This window comes from Notolepis coatsorum (assembly GCF_963971535.1).
Source record: "Notolepis coatsorum genome assembly, chromosome: 5".
NCBI classification, from domain to species: domain Eukaryota; kingdom Metazoa; phylum Chordata; class Actinopteri; order Aulopiformes; family Paralepididae; genus Notolepis; species Notolepis coatsorum.
In genome coordinates this window covers 22,693,699-22,712,906 of record NC_140169.1, presented here as the reverse complement: position 1 = coordinate 22,712,906, position 19,208 = coordinate 22,693,699, and the positions used below count along the sequence as shown (strand labels likewise).

The window sequence follows — 19,208 nt, the reverse complement described above, 5'->3', positions numbered from 1 at the left end:
TATTTTATAATGCTCATGAGTCATACAATACAAGTAAACATTATCCTCGCCTTAGCGAGCACACAACAATTAACCAGCTATATCAACAATAAGCAGCAGTTATTAACGAAAATGTTGGTAACTCCAGTCATTTTACTCAAATTGCAACAAATAAAATACTTCACCACACGAAAGAACAAAATGAGAATTATGCTCAGAAACAGATTATATTTATTAGTAAAATAACACCATAGCACCGCCATTAGCCTTTTCATGTCACGCACCACCAAAAGGGCGCGCGTGCACATATACAGTAGTTTAAAAAAAAAAAAAAAAATTAAATTTTTTTTTTTAATTTTCTTTTGGCCACTAATATCGGTATCGGTATCGGCCGATTGTGTTAGTTGAACAATCGGTATCGGTATCGGCGGCAAATTTGCATATCGGTGCACCCCTAAGTATAACCCATGATCGCCGCGGCTCAGAGGCTCCAGAATGAACTCTGGTAACTCCGGCTGCATCAGTGGACTGGAAAATGTGGACTGGACATTTTTTTTCCCCATCCATTTTCATTGAGTCCATTCCAAAAGGGTGATTTACCATCTGGGAGACGATAGGGGGCGCTTTTTTCACATCTGATCACCGGCGGCCCCTGGATCTCCAACGGTAGGCTCGCGTGATGCAATATGATTTCAGATCGCTAAAAAAAATAAAATAAAAAAAATCAGAGAAAAGCCGTGACGTGGCTTTCAACGTCACAATCGTAAACCCGAGATTAGCCATGAGTGGCGCTCAAAGTGTTAAGGTCGTTCTCAAAAACAAACTATAACTTGTAACATGTTCAATGTGTGCTTTATCAATCAGAGGGAGAAAGGGAGAAAGAAAGAGATATAGATACAGATAAAGACATGGAGGTTAATACAAAACACGTTTATTTTATTTAGCAAAATGTTTTTGTGCAAAACAGAGTTCAGATCTTTGGAGCATCTTCAAGCTAGCCCAAGTAAAGCAGGGGTCCCCAGAACAATGTTGAATAAGTTAAGCCCAATGAGGGAATGACTATTCTGAGGTCAGGTTCCACATCTCTCCACCAGATGTAATACATCCTACTTATCAGACCATAATTTGCTTTTGCTGGTTTTATGCGAGACATGTCAATTTATATTGGTTTGGTTTCCGAAAATGCTTAGTTAGCACATTAACTCCTTCAATGTTCTGAATCAGCATCTCTTTTATCAAACTTTCCAAATTATGAAATCGGGTACAGATTCTAAACATTAAAAGCGGAGCCATAATTGTTTTGATTATCTGTGATTTATTCTGATGATCTTAACAAAAAAGATAGCTAGACATAGCTTAGGATGTAGGCAAGATGACTGATGACCCAAATTGTTTACTAGCTGGATGAAAACACACCTGTCTTATTTTGTCTCTTGTCCGACAGCACCACCTGGTGGCCATTTCCAACAGCTCATCCAAGAGGTAAGTGTTTTCAGAGGAGTCCATTTGATACATTGAAATGTAATCTTATCAGATGGGTCGCTGGGACTAAATCTTATCGGTACGCAACACAAACAACATTACCATTAGAATGCAAATAGGCAGAACACACAATGTTAACCCTTACCCTGGCAACAATGTTCTGGAGATGTCATCTGAGCAAAAACGTTACGCCATCATATACACACACCCGTCTGTCTCTCCATCTGTCCGTCTCACTATCTGTCTGTCTAAATGACTGTCTGTGTATGTCTATTTCAATGAGTCTCTCAAGTTTTCAGTAACACGTTTTCTATACAGTAACATTCTCTTCGACTATGTGTGTAAACCTGTTGTTTTATTCTCAAACATCTGCTATCATAGTAAATACCTTTAATCATCGCTGTGTGTGTGTGTGTGTGTGTGTGTGTGTGTGTGTGTGTGTGTGTGTGTGTGTGTGTGTGTGTGTGTGTGTATCTGTCTGTCTGTAGTTGTCTTCATTTCACACATCAGATTTCTGCTTTGTCCAATTCCAGTCCAATGAGATTCCCTGTCGTCATAGCTCATCCTGGAAAGAGAGACAGAGAGAGGCACGCACGCACGCACGCACAACACACACACACACACACACACACACACACACACACACACACACACACACACACACACACACACACACACACACACACACACACACACACACACACACACACACACACACACACACACACACACACAGAGAGAAACAGAGAGAAACAGAGACACACATAGATACAGAGATAGAGACAGAGACAGACACATACAGATAGACAGAGAGAGATAGACAGACAGAGAGTGACAGAGTGTGAGATACAGATAGACAGAGAGAGACAGATAGAGAGAGACCGAGAGAAAGAGGGAGAGAAAGAATACATTACAACTTCTACTAACACAATTTCAGAAATAAACACTTTGTCCGTGTGTGTCTATCTACTTGTCCGTCTACTTGTCTATCCATCTCTCTAGCCTGTCTGTCTGTCTCTCTAACCCATCCGTCAGTCTGTCTACTTGTCTATCTCTCTCTAGCCTGTCTGTCTGTCTCTCTAACCCAGTGGTTCCCAAAGTCGGGGTCGCGACCCAAAGGTGGGCCGCGAGCAGCCACGGATGGGCCGCGAGATGATTTAAAAAAAATAAAAAAAAAATAAAAAAAAATTAAAAAAATTTAATTTATTTTTATTTTTTATTTTTATTTTTTTTATTTTTTTTGTCAGGTCACTGAACTTAGAAGCAGGCCAGGACAGTGTTTCTAGTTGTATTCTAAAATTCTATTCTATTGTATTCTAAAATGTGACTATATGGTTTTATATTAACTTAATAAATAAACAAAAACGAAAAATCTACTTATTTCAACGAACATTTCAAACTAAATAACAGATTATGCACATAAAACGCTGAAAACAACCGAAGCAACAATAGTATTTTAATGAGGCTATTATTATTATCATTATTATTTTGCAACAAGTTAGCCCTCTCATAAATAGCACATATAAATGAATAACTAACTTGAACTAACTTAATAGGATTGAAGTGATATTTGGCTTAAAAAATCGGTCGCCTGGCAAAAAAAAAAAAAAAAAGGCCAGACGATGTGCATTGGGCCGCGGCTCTCTGACGCCTTATTTTCTGGGCCCCGGCCCTAAAAGTTTGGGAACCCCTGCTCTAACCCATCCATCAGTCTGTCTACTTGTCTATCTCTCTCTAGCCTGTCCGTCTACTTGTCTGTCTGTCTCTCTAACATGTCTGTATGTCTGTCTACTTGTCTGTCTGTCTCTCTAACATGTCTGTATGTCTGTCTACTTGTCTGTCTGTCTCTCTAACATGTCTGTATGTCTGTCTACTTGTCTGTCTGTCTCTCTAACCCATCTGTCAAGCTGTCTACCTCTCTAACCCATCTGCCTGTTTGTCTACTTGTCTATATGTCTGTCTCTCTAACATGTCTGTGTCTCTCTAACATGTCTGTCTGTCTACTTGTCTATCTGTCTTTCTAGCCTGTGTCTGTCTCTCTAGCCTGTGTCTGTCTGTCTACTTGTCCGTCTGTCTCTCTAACCTGTCTGTCTGTCTACTTATCTGTCTGTCTGTCTCTCTAGCATGTGTCTGTATGTCTGTCTACTTGTCTGTCCGTCTCTCTAACCTGTCTCTCTTACCTTGAGTGTATTTTGTGCCTGTGGTGAAAGTTGCTGCAGTCTCTGTCTGATGAGGTCAGCAATCATGTTAGCATCACGGCTGTTCACTGGTTCCCCAACTTGGTCACGCTGTTGCACACATACACACAGATACAGTACATTCCAATCAGACAGGGAACATCAACCACCTTATAAAGACTTTGAGTTCCATATGAGCTCAAGTGAGAACCAGGTTGGTCCATCAAACAGAATAGTCACTTCAAGTCTCCTCCACTGAGACACAATAACATAGTCACCTCAAGTCTCCTCCATACTGAGACACAATAACATACAGTCACCTCAAGTCTCCTACAGAATGAGACACAATAACATACAGTCACCTCAAGTCTCCTCTACACTGAGACACAATAACATAGTCACTTAGACACAATAACATAGTCACCTCAAGTCTCCTCCACACTGAGACACAATAACATAGTCACTTCAAGTCTCCTCTACACTGAGACACAATAACATAGTCACTTCAAGTCTCCTCCACACTGAGACACAATAACATAATCCACCCTGCTACATTTGGCGTCACGAACAGGATCAACATCCTAACCTACTTCCTTGACCTTGACCAGTAGAGAGACTAGGGCTGTCCCCGACTAAGGATTTAGATGGTCGACTAGGATAGGCCAACATTTGCCGTTAGTCGACTATTGGTCAACCTAAAAAAATTAAATAAAAATAAAGAAATAAGTATAATATGTTTAAACTTTTTTTTTTTTTTTTTATTCCATTTGGGCTGTGGGGGGTGCTTAATGTCTGAAGGAGTCGACTAAAGGCTTCTTGTCCTCTGCAAAAGCATGCAATTGGTCCACTGATGGATACATCTTGATTTTGTCTAGTCTAGTATGTTCATTAGATGGGTGAAATCCTCTTTCAGTGCCTCTGTGCCTGTTTTCGTAGGCAGTTAGCCTCTGGTATGCGTGCCATTAGCGTTAGCCACGCTTCTATGCCTCTTTTCTTTTGGAAAGAATGATAAAAAAAAAAAAAACGTATTATATTCGACTAAGAGGTTGGCCAGTCGACTACGGCTCCTTTCGACCGATTAGTCGACTAATCGATTAATAGGGGTCAGCCCTAAGAGAGACCAATGATGTCAGAAGAGCAGACCCGCGCCACGCAGGAATATTGGTCTGGAACGCGAGGGGCTAGGGCGGGCCATACTTTTTTTTTTTTGGAAAATCGAGTGGGGTGTCTAAAATATGTGTTTTTTTGTGGGGAATTCAAATATGGGATTATTTTTCTAATCGGATAACTCCTACCTACATTGTTTTGGATTTCAAAATGGCCGATTTGACCATTTTTCACCCCTTGGCCATACATGGATGCCAACATGAATCTGAAGGAAATCCTAACATGCAAGGTGTCTAAATGATGTGTTTCTTAATGGGGAATTCAAATATGAGTTCATTTTTGGGATAGGATAACTCTAACCTACATCATTTTGGATTTCAAAATGGCAGATTTTACCATTTTTCACCCCTTGGCCATACATGGATGCCAACATGTATCTGAAGGAAATCCTAACATGCAAGGTGTCTAAATGATGTGTTTCTTAATGGGGAATTCAAATATGAGGTCATTTTTGGGATAGGATAAATATAACCTGCATAATTTTGGATTTCAAAATGGCTGATTTTACCATTTGAACCCATTGGTATTGTATTACAAAATTGCAAAGATAAAAAATATATGGGAAATCATTTATAATGACAAAGCCATCAAATGTATTAACAAGTGAACTGTATATAACTGGATACAACTCCAAAGATCAATAATAATAATACTAACAATAATAAATTGTATTTGTAATGCACACAAACACCTAAGTGCTAAATCTCGATCTCCTGACTTCTTGAACTTTGCCAGGTTCCAATATCTTGATTGGACTCATTCTTGGATGGCAAGATCTCCTACTGTACTGCTTTAGCCACCAACCTACAAACACAAACTTAAAGTCAACGTCAGCCATAAATAGGTGAGCTCTTTCCAGAACTACTCAGCAGAAACCTCTGTAACCATTTTAACAAACGTCTCAATGTATTGAGAAAATCCATGGGGCTCCATCAATCCTCTTATCTTCTTAAAACATTGGAAAGGCAGGGGATGGAAAAGAAGGCAGAAAAAAGGAGAAGGGGCAAAGAAGAAAGCTTTGCAGCAGCAGACAAGGTTGCCAGGAAGGATGTTGAGAGCTTCCTTACAGTCCCTGAAGTTGAGCTCATTCCTGAAACTGACCCTGCAGCTTCAGCAAAGCTACGGAAAAATTATGAGATTCCAAACATCGCCCTTGCTAGTGTAAGGTATGGCATAGGTCTAAGGCCAACTGCAGCTATAGCAACTGCAGCTCTGATTGATGCAGGACTCATCTTAGAAGATGACACAAGTAAAGTGATTGATAAGAACAAGGTTAAGAGAGCACAAGAAAAGTTGATGCAAGAGCTGGGGGAAGAGTTTGATGAGAAGTGCAGGGAGGAGGGGGGATCTCCTGTATCCTCTTTGATGGGCGGATTGACATGACCAATGTGATGATGGAAGCTGAGGGCAGTGACCAATCTTTTCCTGCAAAGATCAAGGAAGAACACTATAGTGTTGCTAGTGAGCCTGGCAGCAACTATCTGTTCCACTTTACACCAGAGAAAGCAACTAAAGAGGAGTCCCATGCAGAGAAGATTGCTAAGGTCCTGTTTGCCTGGCTGAAAGAGAGAGGTTCTGATAAGACCTTGTGGGCCATTGGAGGAGACTCGACCAATGTCAACACTGGAGTGAAGGCAGGTGTAATGCGGAAGCTGGAGCTGCACCTGGGGAGAAAGCTGGTCTGGTTGGTGTGCAACCTGCATACTGGTGAACTTCCACTGCGCCGTCTCATTGTTGAAGTTGATGGGGCTACTCTGTCAGACAACAAATTGTCTGGGCCAATAGGACAGCTCCTTGATTCTGTTACAGACTTGGAGATCAATCCTAACTTCACCAGGATCTTTCTTGGCCCTCCGCTGATCAAGCTGCCTGAGAAGATCATTCAAGATCTCTCAACTGATCAACACTATGGCTATAAGCTGGTCTGTGCAATCAGGGATGGAGTGCTTTCTGCAAGGCTGGCTCTGCTGGAGATTGGACCGGTAAACCACAGCCGCTGGCTCACCACAGCAAACAGACTCCTCAGGCTCTGGGTGTCAAAGCATCAACTTAAAAGAAAGAACCTGAATAATCTACAATGCATTGTGGAATTCATCATTGGAGTGTATTATCCATGTTGTTTCAACATGAAGGTCAAGCACTCCTGGATCGAAGGGCCTAGGCACATCCTGTTTCAGCTGGACTGCCTCAAGTCTCAGAGGAAGGAGGTGCTGGATGTTGTGATGCCAACTGTGAGAAGATCTGCTTGGTATGCCCACAGTGAAGCCATCCTCCAAACACTGCTGTGCTCTGAGGATCAAAAAGAGAGAATTGAGGGGGTGGAGAGAATCCTGGCCATCAGGGGAGAGGGGGATCCAGACACTCAGCTGGGAGACTCCTGTGTCAGGATCAGAAGAACACCTCACATCAATAGTGACGCTTCCAGCATTGGTGGCTAATCAGCTGGTCAGAAGATTTGTCAGAGCCACCTCTCACCTGCTCCCTAAGCACCTCCGAGGTGAAGAACTTAATCAACACCCCCATGGAGGTTCTCGACTGGCCTTGCCACACACAAAGCATCGAGAGGGTTGTTAAAATGGTGACTGAGGCCTCTGCTAAGTACTTTTCACAAGAAAAAAGGGATGGAGGGATCAGGGCTCAGGAGACCAGCAGGAGGCTGATGTCCAATAATGAATCCAAGCAGGACTTGTGCAACCTGATCAAATTTAAGAAGATAGAGGATTGATGGAGCCCCATGGATTTTCTCAATACATTGAGACGTTTGTTTAAATGGTTACAGAGGTTTCTGCTGAGTAGTTCTGGAAAGAGCTCACCTATTTATGGCTGACGTTGACTTTAAGTTTGTGTTTGTAGGTTGGTGGCTAAAGCAGTACAGTAGGAGATCTTGCCATCCAAGAATGAGTCCAATCAAGATATTGGAACCTGGCAAAGTTCAAGAAGTCAGGAGATCGACATTTAGCACTTAGGTGTTTGTGTGCATTACAAATACAATTTATTATTGTTAGTATTATTATTATTGATCTTTGGAGTTGTATCCAGTTATATACAGTTCACTTGTTAATAAATTTGATGGCTTTGTCATTATAAATGATTTCCCATATATTTTTTATCTTTGCAATTTTGTAATACAATACCAATGGGTTCAAATGGTAAAATCAGCCATTTTGAAATCCAAAATTATGCAGGTTATATTTATCCTATCCCAAAAATTACCTCATATTTGAATTCCCCATTAAGAAACACATCATTTAGACACCTTGCATGTTAAGATTTCCTTCAGATTCATGTTGGCATCCATGTATGGCCAAGGGGTTCAAATGGTAAAATCAGCCATTTTGAAATCCAAAATTATGCAGGTTAGAGTTATCCTATCCCAAAAATGAACTCATATTTGAATTCCCCATTAAGAAACACATCATTTAGACACCTTGCATGTTAGGATTTCCTTCAGATTCATGTTGGCATCCATGTATGGCCAAGGGGTGAAAAATGGTAAAATCGGCCATTTTGAAATCCAAAATGATGTAGGTTAGAGTTATCCTATCCCAAAAATGAACTCATATTTGAATTCCCCATTAAGAAACACATCATTTAGACACCTTGCATGTTAGGATTTCCTTCAGATTCATGTTGGCATCCATGTATGGCCAAGGGGTGAAAAATGGTCAAATCGGCCATTTTGAAATCCAAAACAATGTAGGTAGGAGTTATCCGATTAGAAAAAGAATTCCCCACAAAAAACACATATTTTAGACACCCCACTCGATTGATTTTCCAAAAAAAAAAAAGTATGGCCCGCCCTAGCGAGGGGCGATCGACGCCGTCGCGACAGGAGCCGTCAAATCGGTCGCTAAGGACCCAGGGGCTCAGGATGTACACGGGAATGCTTCACCCTAGACGTACAGATAGACGGCGTCTCTTCGACACCGGAGCCGAAGTTACCACCATGTCTGAAACCCATTTCAAGCGGCACTTCCCGAAGAAGAGGCTGACCCCCGCCAACTGGATCACACTCACGGCCGCCAACGGCTTAGAAATCCCAGTGGTGGGGTGCCTTTACGTGGAAGTGAAGTGCCTAGAGATGACGTTCCCCGGGAAATGAGTGTTCATAGTGAAAGACGACCCCCTCCGCAGCCCCACGGGAGACGCCGTCCAGGGACTTCTGGGGATGAACGTACTCTGCGGGGTGGACGGCCTCTTCAAGGGAATCAAGGGGATGCGCCCCTCAGGTCATCGTCGCTCCGACGCCGGAAGTGTCGCACTGCGCCAAGTCGTCACTGCCATTGCGCAGGAAGAACAGGGGTGCACCGCCCTGGGGAAAATGGGGTACGTGAAGGTGGCCGGCCGAGACCCGGTGGTTATTCCCCCCCACAGTGAAATGGTCGTCCCGGGCCGCTGAGAGACGTCGGCGAGGATGCGGCGCCCTGTGATGCTCGAGAGCACTCAGAGTGCCAACCTGCCGCCCGGCCTAATGGTGGCTAACGTGGTAACGCACGCCCTAAATGGAAGGGTGCCCGTGCGACTGCTTAACCCCGACCGACGCCGAGATCGTGCTCCGGCCCCGGGCCCGACTGGCGGAACTCCACTGCCCCAGTCAAATACGGCCCAAAAGAGAGGGTGACCGTGGAAGCAGTAGACGGAGGATTTAGGGTGACGGCGATTGAAGCCGGAGACAACCCGACGCCGGCGGTGGCCGACGAGAAGACCCGACGGCTAGCCGTGCCCGTACAAGCGAACCTCCAAGACCTCACGCAGGCGCAAGTGGACCGACTGAACCAAGTATTGGAGAAACACAAGACGGTGTTCTCCGTCGATGACAGAGACTACGGTTACACGACCACGTTCACTCACTACGCACACCCCATCAAACAACGACACCGCCGGATACCGCCCCACATCTTTCAGGAAGTGAAACGACACGTGCAAGACCTGGTCGACCAGGGCGTCCTAGTGGAGAGCTGTAGCCCATGGGCGTCGCCAGCAGTGATAGTGATCAAGAAGACGGCTCTGTGCGATTCTGTTGCGACTACCGTCGACTAAACAATGTGACGCACCGAGATGCGTATCCTCTACCCCGTATAGAGGAGTCCCTAGACGCCCTTGGGCAGGCCAAAGTCTTCTCCTCCCTTGACCTCACGGCGGGCTACTTCCAGGTGGCGGTGAAGGAGGAGGACCAAGAAAAGACGGCCGTCACGACGCCCTTCGGCCTCTACCAGTGGACCCGTATGCCCTTCGGGCTGTGCAATGCGCAGGCGAAGTTCCAGCGGTTGATGACCGCGGTGTTAGGAGACCTGGCCTTCGACGTCCTGTTGGTCTACCTAGACGACGTGTTGGTGTTCGCCAGGGATTTCGAAAGTCACTGCCAAAAGCTGGACCTGGTGTTCGGACGCCTCCGAACTGAAGGGTGATATAATGCCGTTGTGATTATTGTTATACATATATTTTTTTGCATCTGATAAAATACAACAATTTGTGTTTTACCTGGTGTGTGTGTGATTCACCTGGTTTGTGTGTGTCTTACCTGGTTTGTGTATGAGTGTGTGTGTGTCTTACCTGGTGTGTGTGTGTGTGTGTGTGTTTCACCTGGTTTTTATGTATGTGTTTCACCTGGTTTGTGTGTGTGTGTTTCACCTGGTGTGTGTCTATGTGTTTCACCTGGTTTTTATGTATGCGTTTCACCTAGTTTGTGTGTGTGTTTCACCTGGTGTGTGTGTGTGTGTTTCACCTAGTTTGTGTGCATGTGTTTCACCTGGTTTGTGTGTGTGTTTCACCTGGTTTGTGTGTATATGTTTCACCTGGTTTGTGTGTATGTGTTTCACCTGGTTTGTGTGTGCATGTTTTACCTGTTGTGTGCGTGTGTCTTACCTGGTGTGTGTTTGGGTAGAAGCGGACGGTAGGATAGGCGGAGACTCCGGCTGATTGACAGGTCTGGTAGTGAGCCTGACAGTCCACCTTACCAGCTCTCACTGTTCCTTTCATCATCTGAGAGAGACACACACACACACACATATATTTCTCTGTGTATCTTTCTGTCCGTCTGTGTTTCTGTCTGTCTGTCTCTCTCTCGGTCTATCTGTCCGTCTGTCTGTCTATCCATCTGTGTGTCTGTATATCTGTCTCTCTGTCTGTCTGTCCGTCTGTGTCTCTGTATGTCTCTCTCTCCGTCTGTCTCTGTCTATCCATCTGTATGTCTGTCTGTCTGCCTCTCTCTCTATCTGTCCGTCCGTTCATCTGTGTTTCTGTCTCTCTCTCTGTCTGTCTCTCCGTCTGTCTGTCTGTCTCTCTCTCTCTCTGTCTATCTGTTCGTCTGTCTGTCTATCCATTTGTGTGTCTGTCTGTCCGTCCGTCTGTGTGTCTCTGTCTATCCATCTGTGTGTGTCTGTCTATCTGTCTCTCTGTCCATCTGTCTGTCGCTCTGTCTGTCTGTCTGTCCATCTGTCTGTCTGTCTATGTCCATCTGTCTGTCTGTCTCTGTCTATCCATCTGTGTGTCTCGGTCTGTCTATCCGTCTGTGTGTCTCTGTCTGTGTGTCTCTGTCTGTGTGTCTCTGTCTGTGTGTCTCTGTCTGTGTGTCTCTGTCTGTCTGTCTGTCTGTCTGTCTGTCTGTCTGTCTGTCTGTCTGTCTGTCTGTCACCCACCCTAGCCAGTAGTTCAAACTCGGGAGAGAAAAGTTGACAGGGGCGACACCAGGGGGCGTAGAAGTCGACCACCCAGGGGTCACGACCCTGCACCACTAACGACAGGAAACTGTCTGGAGACAAATCTACTGACGCCCTGGGGAGAGAGCTGGAGAGAGAGAGAGACCCAGGAAGAGAGGGAAAGAGAGAGCAGTTACGAGGCCTGGTTGCAGCACGTTGGATGAACAGGAAAGGGACTTTTAGCTGAGTCAGGAATACAGAGTTACAGTAGTCACAAGAGATCATAAAAGTATTAATTAATTTCTCCAGGTAAAGGATGAAAAACATAGTTCTGACCCGAGGAAAGCATGGCTGAGTAACTATATGAACCTGTTGCTCAAAACTTTACATCGAAAATCACACCCAGATTTCTGGCAGCAGGTTTGACATTTATATTAGTGGTTAGCCAACCATAACTCATTGACTGCCAATAACGAGTATATTCTTTTTTGGCGCCAATGCGTTGAACTCCAAAAACTAGTATATTCATGATTGCGGCCTTATGCCCCAAACGGGATGAAGAGGATAACGGAACGTAGACCAATCTCGGTCACTCTCTTTGTCTGTAGACCAAATTCGGTCACGCCCCATTTTGCGCGACATCCAGGCTTTTTTTACTGTCAGCATTTGGGAATTTCATGACGACAGCTAGGTGAAGTGAAATTATACTTATTTTAGAATATATATCTCAAATTTCATGAGTATTCATCTATATTTAGTCATCTAAAGACTATTAGATATGAACGTATGTACCAGTATAAAGTGGGAATCTCTAGAATGTGTTTTGGGCGACAGTGTTTACAAGTGTGCGGGTAGCCTCTCCTAATCAATTTAACGTTATACACAACACTTTCTGTTGTCAGTAGATGGCAGCATTGGTTTAAAAGGTGAACATTTTATGACTACAAAATGACTACAAATCCCAAGACATGTATCACCTAGTTCACAGGTCAGCACCGGATTAGGAAAACGTGATCTGAACAGCGTTAAACTATTAATGCGACCTGAATATAGTGACCGAAAATGGTCACCTAATTATCTTAACAAAAGTGCATCATTAGCATTATGTTTGTTGTCTAAAGGGGAACATAATGGTACAATTTTAGATTTTAATGTTATCCGCATATAAAGGACAAATAAAACATCGTTAATTTGTAAGAAACCTCAATGAAAACGGTGCAGGGTAAGTTATATTCGCTATTGTTATGAAAATGTGATAGAATCCTATAAAAATGTGGACGCATTTGGTCACCGTGACGTTAAGTAAGTAAGTAAACCGGCCGAGGATGTAATGTTATCTGTTCAGAGTGTCTCAAGAGCACGTCCAGAGCCCGAATATTTCACTGAAATGTTCAGCAATAGCAGCGAGATTACCGAGTCAGACCCAGATGAGCCGGAATGGATGCAAAATCGAGAAGCAGGTAAGATTACCCATGGTGGTTTTGTGAATAGAACAATAATATGTATCAACATGAGCCCTTTGACCTGGAAATGTATAAGTGTCGAGCAACAAGCACGAACTGTGCATGCTTCACAAAAGACGCAATATCTTTCTTACTAGAAAATTTGCAGGGATTTTTGGGAAACTGGCCACTCTTTAGCCTGGGATTGCGCAGGAACGGATGTATGTAGAAATAAACAGTTTGCTCCCTGTTGGAGTATAAATATAAGCATTTCAAATGAGCCATAGTATATAATAGTCTCCATAGCTATAATATAGAATATACGATGGGTCTACAAACATCGTCAAAGCGATCTGAAACGCTGGCACCAGGAAGTAAACTTGGGAAAACAGCGTGGCAGTCAATGAGTTAACACTAACCCTTAATGTACCGGTTAGCTAATCCTAAAGCTAACCCTAACCCTTAATGTACCAGTTAGCTAGCCCTAAAGCTAACCTTAACCCTTAATGTACAGATTAGCTAACCCTAACCCTTAATGTTATATGGTTAACCAAGGGCACTACACAGTGCATGAAGAACACACACCTAAGGGTGTCAGAGCGTGAAGAATAAACACAAAGGTTGTGGCGTGACAATGTGACGCAGGGGACACGAGAATCGGTTGCCAGAATCTGAGACTTAAAGGAACACTCAAACATTTTGGGAAATACACCTTTTTTCCATCTTTCCAGAGAGTCAGGCAAAAAATATGTAAGGGATAATGTATAGCTTTACTCGGTCATTGTCGCAAAATAATTGACCGACACGTAGTTTAAAATACCGAGCCGCCTCGGCGAGGTGTTTTAAACGTCAGTGAAGGTCAATTATTTTGCGATGATGACCGAGTAAAGCTATACATTATCCCGCTTATTACATGGCTAACTTACTAACAATATACCTAATTCATTTGACAAATCGCAGTTCTGTGGCTCTGTCAGCCCAAATAAAGTGATTATTATTATCGCGGGCAGCCTCTGTTCTGGCTCCGCTGTAATCGTCACACACTCCGCTGTCAGTGCAGCCGCGGCAGGTGTGTCTGATTTGCTGCACTGATGTGGGCTTGATTGCGAACAGCTGCGCACATCGGTCATTATTGTCCCACAGCGGTCATTATTGTGTAATAATGACCGCTGTCGGGAGGCTATTGACCAATCACAAGCAAGCATTTCGACGAATGTGAAAACGCCATGTAATAAATACATTTAATCTCTGTGTCCAGCACAGAGATTCAGTTGCACAAAAACCTAGCATAGCACAAGAAAGGAAGCATAGCTCTGTTAAATGAAGAAATACACCCTCCAACTCTTATTCTCACATTGTATCTTGTCTTAACTATTATATATGTTATTTTGTATATTATAAATATATACTATTACAGATTGTATCTTGTATGTCTCAAATATTATATATATAATAGTATTATTATGTTACTTCATATATTCTACAATAACATAATACTACTACAGGTTGTATCTTGTCTACAGACAGGTGGTCTCACCTCAGAGCCCAGCTTCTCAAAGAATGAGCATCCCTGTGCCAGCCGTTGTAACTCCTGGACACACAAAAATAAACAATAGGTATTGACAGAAATTCCAGTTTTGTTGGAGAAACACATTATGGTGTGTGTGTGTGCGTGTGTATGTGTATGTGTATGTGTATGTGTATGTGTATGTGTGTGTGTGTGTGTGTGTGTGTGCCGGTTTTTGACAAGACTTCGGCGTGGCTGCTTTCAATTAATTTCCTATGTAGAGGAGTGTCTGCAGCCACGAGGTACACACCACTGCATACGCTGCATACTGCATACGCTCCTCTACATTGGAAATTAACTGAATGCAGTCACGCTGCTAGACTTGACTGAAGGTGGTTGGAACGAGCCTTGTGTGAGTGTAGCAGAATGGCCTTTGGGAGCACCAGGAGTTGAGCTGCTGCCCATGATACAAAAACAAGACGGAGTGATTGAGAGTGACAGAGAGTGACAGAGATTGAGAGTGACTGAGTGAATGAGAGTGACAGCGTGACTGAGAGTGATTGAGAGTGACTGACAGTGATTGAGAGTGGCCGACAGTGACAGAGTAATTGAGAGTGACTGACAGTGATTGAGAGTGACAGAGAGTGACAGAGAGTGATGTATTGTCGGACCACTTTGATTCTGCACCAGCCCACATCCTTCTGACTATGACTATGTTACGGCTCTTTAAAGTCGGGGGAAAGCAATAATAAATGTGTTCCGAGTTTCTCACACCACTGGAAAATTTGTAATTAAGCACCAGCCAAATTTGAATGATTAAAAATGTTAATAACTATTATAAAACCCAGCTCAAAAACAGTTCATCTGGCTGCTCAGATCCACAGTATCAGGATTGTGGGAGCTTGATCATTCTTGATTGACAGCTCCCTTTCAGCTCAAGTGCCATTTTATTTTTCCATTCAATCACTAAAACGTTTCGCTATAAACTACAGAATCTATCAAATGGACCATATTTGGTTAGTAAGCTTGACTAATCGACTAACTAGCCAACTAGGAGAATACATACATGTATTCTCCAGGTCGTTTGGAGGTGTGTGTGTGTGTATGTATGTATGTGTATGTATATGTTAGGGCTGTCCCCGACTAAGGATTTGGATGGTCGACTATGATTGGCCAAAATGTGCTGTTAGTCGACTATTGGTAGACTAAAAATAAATAAAAATAAAGTATAATATTTTTTTAAAGAATTACATTTTTTTTATTTTTATTTTTTATCATTCCATTTTGGCTGTGGGGGTGCTTAATGTCTGAGGGAGTCGACTGAAGGCGTCTTGTTCTCTGCAAAAACATGCAATTGGTCCACTGATGGATACATCTTGATATTGTCTAGTCTAGTGTGTTCATTAGATGGGTGAAATCCTCTTTCAGTGCCTCTGTGCCTGTTTTCGTAGGCAGTTAGCCTCTGGCATGCATGCCATTAGCGTTAGCCACGCTTCTAGGCCTCTTTTCTTTTGGAAAGAATGATAAAAAAAAATTAAAAATTAAAAAAAGATTATAAATATATATATATATATAGATTTTTTTTAATTCGACTAAGAGGTTGGCCAGTCGACTACGGCTCCTTTCGACCGATTAGTCGACTAATCGACTAATAGGGGTCAACCCTAGTATATGTATATGTATATATGTGTGTGTGTGTGTGTGTTACATACAGATATTCTCCAGGTCTTGTGGGGGAGGGAGGAGGAAGAAGCAGACGGATCTCTGGGTAACCTCTGACTGCTTCACTCTGACAGAACGACTGGTGCTGCTGACAGTCTACTGAGCCCACTAAGACCACACCTACCAGCATCTACACACAGACACACAGGTTAGATATACAGACAGTCTACTGAGCCCACACACCTACCAACAACTACACGCGTGCACACACACACACTAGGGGTGTAACAATGCATCGATTAATCAAAATGCATCGATTCTAATGTGTTCGATTCGATGCATCGATTTGAATATGTTAGAATCGATTATAATCTGAACTAGACAATTCCGCGCGGGGGAAATTGTGAAAGTGTGGGTGACGCCTGTGCACCGCCGGCCAACGGGAGAGGGTCTCTCGCGAGTCTCTATGACAAACGGTTCAAAGGATACAAAAAGAGGGCGCAGCCTAAGGATCGGGGGAGTGGTCAACATAGACCAATGAAAGAGGATATCCCTACTGAGTGCAATGACACAACCCGCAAGTCGCATAGCACACTATTACACTATTACACACTATTACACGCTAATACACACTAATACACTATTACACTATTACACTCTAATACACTATTACACTATTACACACTATTACACTATTACACAAGAGATACACTAAGGGGGTGTGGCCTAAGGGGCGTGGTCTAAGGATCGGGGGAGTGGTCAACATCGACCAATGAAAGGTGGTCAACATCGACCAATGAAAGAGGATATCTCTACTGAGTACAATGACACAACCCGCAAGACAGAGGGCGCTGTCAAGCAATTCAGTACTGCAACACAGAGGGTAACTTAAGGGTTAAGTCCAGGGGAGGTCATTGGCAGGTCAGCTGAGCCATGAGCCATGAGCCTCACAGCTGTTAGGCTGAACCAATCATGAGCCATGAGCCACACAGGTGATGCAATCACGAATTACTTTGCATTTTCACTTTGAATGTATTCCAATGGGAGCAGATGCATGACTGCATTGTCACGATGATTAAAAGCAAACCATAAGAGATGAAGCGTTGTAAAGCGCACATGAGCACTTCAAGGAGTAGGCGAAGGGTTGTGTGCGATATTGTGGCATTCCGTCGACAATTGTGGCCCTGGTGGCGATCGGAACAGAAGGGGAAAAAAGCTAAAAAAATCATCGTATTTCTAGAGTGGGATTACATTGGTGTCTATGGGGAGGAGAACCTTCAAACAAATGGTCATCAGTTGAGATAGAAATGTCCAATTCCATTTATTTTTCTTTTGTGAGCGAACAGACAGCCGTGTCATCGTTTTGATGTGTTTTTGAGATCACTCTCGCAATTTACCCAAGGTAGTGGAAAAAAAATTATTCCAGCTGCCGCACTCTAACTTGCAATGCATTTCCAATGGGACCGCAATGTTCCCGTTTAAATTCGTAGCCAAACGGTGCGGTGAAACTTTCCGAGTTTGAATAGCGCTGTTGCCATAGGCAAGCCAGTCGTTTTGATACCTTTCACGTGTATGGGGCGCGAGCGCTCTGGCACGAGTAGTGTTTGCAAAATCGGTGGAATAAAGAAAGAATAATAAAAATAGTATAGATTTCTATAGTGTGGGTGGCAACCTGGCTTCGCCAGGTCACCCACACTAATTAATCGGAAAAAAAAATTATTTTAATTTTTTATTTTTTATGTGTGTATTGTTTTTATTTACCTATAGTCCATTCATGCTGAGTGAATCAGTTCCCCCAGCCACATTTGTGTATTCAAACATTTTGGGGGAATTAACTGATTTATCGAATCGAATCGTGGTCAAATGAAGAGATTTCATGATGCAGGTTAGATATACAGACAGACAGTCTACTGAGCCCACTTAGACCACACCATCTACAGACACAGACAGACAGGTTAGAAATACAGACAGACAGGTTAGATATACAGTCTACTGAGCCCACTTAGACGACACCCACCACCATCTACAGACACAGACCGTACCCCCTAAACCCAACCTCAATACCTAACCCAACACCCTAAACCCAGCCTCAATACCCTACCTTACCCCTAAACCCAGCCTCAATACCTAACCCAACACCCTAAACCCAGCCTCAATACCCTACCTTACCCCCAAAACCCAGCCTTAATACTCTACCTTAACCCCAAAACCCAGCCTCAATACTATACCTTACCCCTAAACCCAGCCTCAATACCCTACCTTACCCCCAAAACACAGCCTCAATACTATACCTTACTCTCTAAACCCAGTCTCAATACCCTACCTTACCCTTTAAACCCAGCCTCAATACTATACCTTACCCCTAAAACCCAGCCTCAATACTATACCTTACTCTCTAAACCCAGTCTCAATACCCTACCTTACCCTTTAAACCCAGCCTCAATACTATACCTTACCCCCAAAACCCAGCCTCAATACTCTACCTTAGTCTAAACCCTGCCTCAATGCTCAGTGAAACTACCCTGTATAAATAAAGGTTATAAACGCTATACTAGTATCGCGCGATAATATAATTAACGCATTAATCTAAAAAAAAATTACATTTTTTTTTTACCTTTATTTACCCAGGGTAGGTTCGCTGAGCACAGATGCTCTTTTTCAGGAACGCCCTGCTTCACATTCACACAGTTCCATTCACACCTGGGAGCTGCCCAGTACAACCACAGTTGACACCATTGGCCACTGAGCAACTCCACTGGAGCAGTTGATTCAAGCCATGTCACATAGTTCAAGTTTGAAATGATTCTTTCTGTTTTGCTCCTGAGAGTGCTAGATACTGTACTGTATTGGTAATATTATTTATTTGTGTTAACTTCTGAATAAAACAACTTATTAAACACAAGTACATCTTATTGAACATTATTTTGATATTTCATTACCAATTATCATAGCAAAACAGCTTTTTCAAACAGTCTGTAATGCATTTTGGAAACGGGAGATGGGCTCATGGTGTAATGGGCCACCTGGCCTGAGAAACATAAGGAGGAAAGAAAAAGTAAGGACTTACTTCTGGTCATTATTTGGATAGAACACACATATTTTGAATGCCTTCGGCAGTTTTTTTTTTATTTTCTTTGAGCCATTTTAATCTAGA

The 19,208-nt window shown here is 43.1% G+C and overlaps 1 protein-coding gene across 1 annotated transcript in view; it reads right to left on the bottom strand.

Moving 5' to 3' along the window:
- Positions 1-326: 326 nt before the first annotated feature.
- dnajc10 (DnaJ (Hsp40) homolog, subfamily C, member 10) overlaps positions 327-19,208 on the bottom strand; it is a 143,241-nt gene continuing 124,359 nt past the window's right edge. Inside the window, 6 exon segments of the mRNA XM_084314864.1 lie at positions 327-2,026; positions 3,642-3,749; positions 10,671-10,787; positions 11,444-11,591; positions 14,423-14,476; positions 16,105-16,244. Of these exon segments, the coding sequence (XP_084170990.1) occupies positions 2,015-2,026; positions 3,642-3,749; positions 10,671-10,787; positions 11,444-11,591; positions 14,423-14,476; positions 16,105-16,244 (579 nt within the window). The 3' untranslated portion in view covers positions 327-2,014.